This window comes from Euprymna scolopes, chromosome 10 (genome assembly GCF_053919585.1).
Source record: "Euprymna scolopes isolate OS-2025 chromosome 10, ASM5391958v1, whole genome shotgun sequence".
Lineage (NCBI taxonomy): Eukaryota > Metazoa > Mollusca > Cephalopoda > Sepiida > Sepiolidae > Euprymna > Euprymna scolopes.
The window spans coordinates 90,786,033-90,791,032 of NC_136491.1; the positions used below are offsets into that span (position 1 = coordinate 90,786,033).

General features: G+C 32.9%; 1 protein-coding gene across 11 annotated transcripts in view; it reads left to right on the forward strand.

Annotated features, from left to right (window-relative positions):
* The window catches only part of LOC145286125 (cadherin-23-like), a 1,312,625-nt gene that overhangs the window by 290,088 nt on the left and 1,017,537 nt on the right, over positions 1–5,000 (forward strand). For all 11 annotated transcript variants that reach the window (XR_013869108.1, XM_080134833.1, XM_080134832.1 and 8 more), the window contains exon 2: positions 2,424–2,531. Coding sequence is in view for 10 of the 11 variants with exons in the window: in XM_080134833.1 (XP_079990959.1) it covers positions 2,468–2,531 (64 nt within the window). In the remaining variant the exon portion in view is untranslated. The remainder of the gene's footprint in view (positions 1–2,423; positions 2,532–5,000) is intronic.

Below are 5,000 nucleotides of genomic sequence, written 5' to 3' on the forward strand. Positions count from 1 at the left end.
AAATTTCCACAGTCTAGATAGATTTCTTCTCTCTTAACCGGTGGTAGATGAAATGTAGTATAAAACAGATACTACACTACACTCGTGTTTCGATTTACGCACAAACAAATGCACTCTCTGAACAACATGGCTGTGTAATACTTATATATAAAAAGCGCAGAGTCCCTGTGTATATGCCTATGGGACCCGAAAGGGCCTTTCTTTTTAAATTTCACACAAATGAAATTCATGTGTCTGGCAGTGTGCTTGGATAGCTTTTCTATTTGAATGCGTAACGCCTTATATAAATATCGATAATCGAAAAATCCGATTAAAGAAGTCCGATTTTAACTAAGATTATCACCCTTATACCGCGTAACATCAAAGAACTTTTATTATCTCACAAACGAAATTACCTCGTAGGTTCTTTGATATAATAAACTCGCGTTCGAAAGTAATGCTTCTGTTTTGAGTACAATGGCACCGTAGTTGATTTTTTTAATTTTAAACTTTAATTCGAGCCATTGTATGAAGATAACTTTTAAAAAAATCAGCATTAGGTTCTCTACAGTGCAATATATTGAGAACGAAATCACTGTAGGAAACTTTTCGCCAAAATATTTGAGTCCTTAATTAATCAAGCTCTAGTTCATCACCTTACAGCTGCTAAACTCCTGACCGACAATCAATATGGATTTAGGCAAGCCCGTTCCACAGCAGACCTCATAACTGTAATCTCTGAACGTATATACCGTTCACTGGGCAAAACACGGGAGGGTAGAGCGGTAGCCCTCGATATATCTAAGGGTTTTGTACAGGGTATGTCATGATGTTCTTCTAAGGAAAATTAGATAGTATCACTGGAAGAATACATAATGTAATTAAATCCTTCTTAAAAGAAAAACCCAGGTTGTCCTCAACGGTCGTACATCTAATGAATATGAGATAAATGCGGGAGTACCTCAGGGGTCTATCCTTGGACCTTTGTTATTCCTGATATTCATAAATGACCTCCCTGATAAAATTGTTTCTGAGATGGGTATATTTGCTGATTACACCACTCTCTATAACAGACAAGACAGGAAAACAAATGAACACATATCTAAAGAAATGGCAGAAACACTAGAAGATGATCTACAATCTGTAGTAGAATGGGGACAAAAATGGATGGTTACATTCAATGCTGCCAAGACTAAGTTTGTTTCCTTCAATGACTACAAGAACCCTTCTCTACCACCTATATCAATGGTCAAGAACAATTACCCGAAAGTACTTTCTTTAAACTCCTCGGCCTAACGTTTACAAGGAACATGAACTGGAATAGATACATTGAGAGCATTGTCAAGGATGCTGCGAAGAAGGTGGGCTCTCTCTACCGTTCTAGAAAGCTACTTACACCTGTATCCTGTACTTCTATAAGGCCACCATTAGCCCATGTACGGAGTACTGTTGTCACATTTGGGCTGGTGCATCTGCTACTTGTCTCTCATTCCTTGGCAGGATTCAAAAGATAGTCGCCAACATGATAGGTCCTGAACTGTCATCTAAGCCTAAGCCTCTGTCATATGTTGCATCCCTCGGCCTGTTTTACAAGTACTTTAATGGTGAATGTTCTGACGAACTATAAGCACTTGCACCCCCTCGACGTGACAAAACAGCTAAATCCTACCCCTTCACAGTAGAGATTCCTAGGTGTAAGAAACTACTAGACTTTGGAACTCCCTTCCGGGATTCTGCTTTTCCAAATGTACTGATATGCAGAAGTTCAAATGTAATGTGAACAGACATCTTGCTACTCATCTCCTTTCATAATACCCCTGCAACTTATGCCCCCGATAGTAGCCCCCTACTTCAAAATCGCACTGTGACTTGTTTGGGATGAAAATTTAATTTAAAAAAATGTGAAGTTTCTTCCCGGTGGACTGGGGTTAGTCCCTGATTAGAGCAGGCAACTAATCGATTTGATTGAAAAATCGGCGATGTCAACGAGTTGAATGACAATAAATGCGTTAGAAGTGTAGAATATTAGTTAACCCTCATTCAATTCCGGGCAACGCCCGGTCTTCCTGTTAGTAGTTTATAGTATACTTTTTAATGTTATCTGCGATTTCGTTTTTCTTTGTCTTCTTTATATGGATTCTCAACTGTCTGGCAAAGTTTTGTCTGAAGGTATTTTATCCGGTGGGGTTTTGTCTGGCACTGCTTCATCACATAACTGAATGTCTATGGACTCCGAAGTGGTTAAACGGATTTTTTTAAATCTCACACAAATGTATTTTATGTGTCTGGCAGCGTATTAGAATACGTAAACCATGTTGATCCACTTCAGCTGAGATTAATTTTAAAAATGTTGACTTTCTTGTTCGCATTTCTCTTTCAGATTAAAGAATTTCCTGTTTGTTTCACACAAATTAATGGATATCTTTTTCCTCCTGTCTTTTCAGTAATATGATTTCTATGTGCGCGTGATCAATAGTGGAAATACACGATGAAGACAAGAATCGCCGGCGTAATTTTTTTCCTTTGCTTTTTTTCCTCGTTCACCAAAGCAGGTACTGTATTATTATTTTTTTAATATCTAATTAAATGTTCATTAACTTTTGATATCTTCTTAATGTTGCCTGAAATCATGAACCACGTCTGCATCTGAAACAACCCTCGCATCTTAACTAATACAATATGTCACTTTGAATTAGCCATACCTTTATAAACGCATATTGGTTGGTTTCGGAAACGTGTAGATATTTTCAACATAAAAAAATATTGTGAAGTCTGGCATATTTTCGCTGACATTAATTAACTAATATTAAAAATGACCTACATATTTTATGGTTAATCTCATATACATTCTAAGAGTAGGATTTAAGAGATTTATAATTTTGATATTTATGAAGCTAAATATTGAAACATTTCCAAAGAATATGTATTTTTTTTTTAATCTCGTCAATCTCCGAAGCATGTTTAGTGATGAAAAATAAATATGTTTACAGGGTTAATGTAGTTTGATTAAAGCATTGTTTTGTTTGTATATATAAAAGTTAATTATTTTTATCGACACACATACACACACACACACACACACACACACACACACACATATATATATATATATATATATATTCAGAATGTGGGAGAATATATAATTATTTCTGCTGTCTAGTTGTCGAAATAATTACATATACGTATATATATATATATATATATATATATATATATATATATATATATATATATATGAAAGGAGTTGTGTGTGATGGCTATATCAATGTGCCAAACACCGTTGACACAGGTTCGCATATTAAAGAATAATGACAATATTAGAAGAAAATTTTCTTCTAATATTGTCAGTATTTTTTATATGCTAACTCGGGTCCACGGTGTTTCATACGAACCACATTGATATAGTCTTTAAACACAACTCTTTTCACACTACATGCAATGCTTCAGGCAAACTATAACATCCTTCTCATATATATATATATATATATATATATATATATATATATATATATATATATAGCAAAACTGGTAATTAGTAGAAACCTGAAAAAGGTGCTCAATACTATTGCAGAGCGAATATATATTTTTTATTTTAATACCGTGTAACTGAACAGATAAAACAGTAATAAAATAAAATCATATATGTGTGCGTTGTGTGTGAGTATTTATCTATGCTTTCATCCTCTTATTACAACATAGTATATATATATAACATTTCGGTAACATCTTCCTTCATTATTTTATAATAATTAATTAATATTTACTATTTTGATACTATTTTTGCTAAAAGATAATTATTACTAATTATTTGTTTTTATTTTTATTATTTAATTTTAATTAATCATTACTTACAATAATTTTTTTACCACGGAATGTTTCAATATTAATAATCTCTGATATGTTCTGGTTCATTAATTAATTTAAGAAATACATCGCAGAATTAACAATAAATTAGGTAAGTTGAATTTTTTTTGTGTGTGTGTGTGTTTTTTTGTTTTGTTTTTTTTTTTGTTTTTTTTTACATGTAATGAATTCTCAGTAAGTTAACCTCCTGAAGCAAGAAGTAGGTAGCAACGTTGTGACAGGTTGCTTGGTTGCGAACTTTTAGCGGATTAATATGCGTTCAATCCCTTAAAAAGTGGCCCGAATGTCACCCTGTACGGCAGCCGCTCTAAATAGAGAAAAAAATAGGTATATGACGTGAATTCACTTTAACACGTGAATAACGCATGATCAAAAATCTAATATATGGTGTTCTAAAAAGACCATTGTTTCTGATTCCAAACCAGGCGCCATGAAAGGTAGATACATAACATATTTCCCACAAATAAAAAACATTTAAAGAATAGATATTAAAAGCTATTGTGGAATAATGCCGACATTCTGGAATTTGCATAATAATCCAATGTATTTCCAGTATTTCTCTACTTACTTGTCTCACCCGATGTCAGTTTGTTCGTCCCAAGATTTACACTTTGCCCCAGTAAACATGCATAATGACGTCATAACGAACTTCTCTATTATTTATATTTTGGATTAAACTTTACACTTTGCATAGTAACGTCATAATTAACTTTATTATTTGTTTTGCATTAAACTTTACATGCATAGTGACGTCATGACGAACTTTATTATTTATGTTTGTGTTTAACTTTACACTTTGCATAGTGACGTCATAACGAACTTTATTATGTATGTTTTGTATTACAAACTCCTTGTTCTGTTACAAACAATCGTCTCGCATCGTTTTTCATTGTAAATGTCACTTTCTCATTTTTACATTACTTTGCTTGAATTGCCGTTTAAAAAAAAAAATTACTTATACTATGTAGTTTATTCGTGTATGAATAACTTCTGCTTATATTATGTAGATTGTCATGAAAAACGTATTCTCCATATTTTTGTAATTATAATTCTAGTATTAGTGTTATCGGAAATATTCTGCTAGATTAACTGAGTCTTGTATAAGTTAAACCAAATGAATTTTTGCTTTTTTTTTTTTTTTTCGGACATTTTGACTT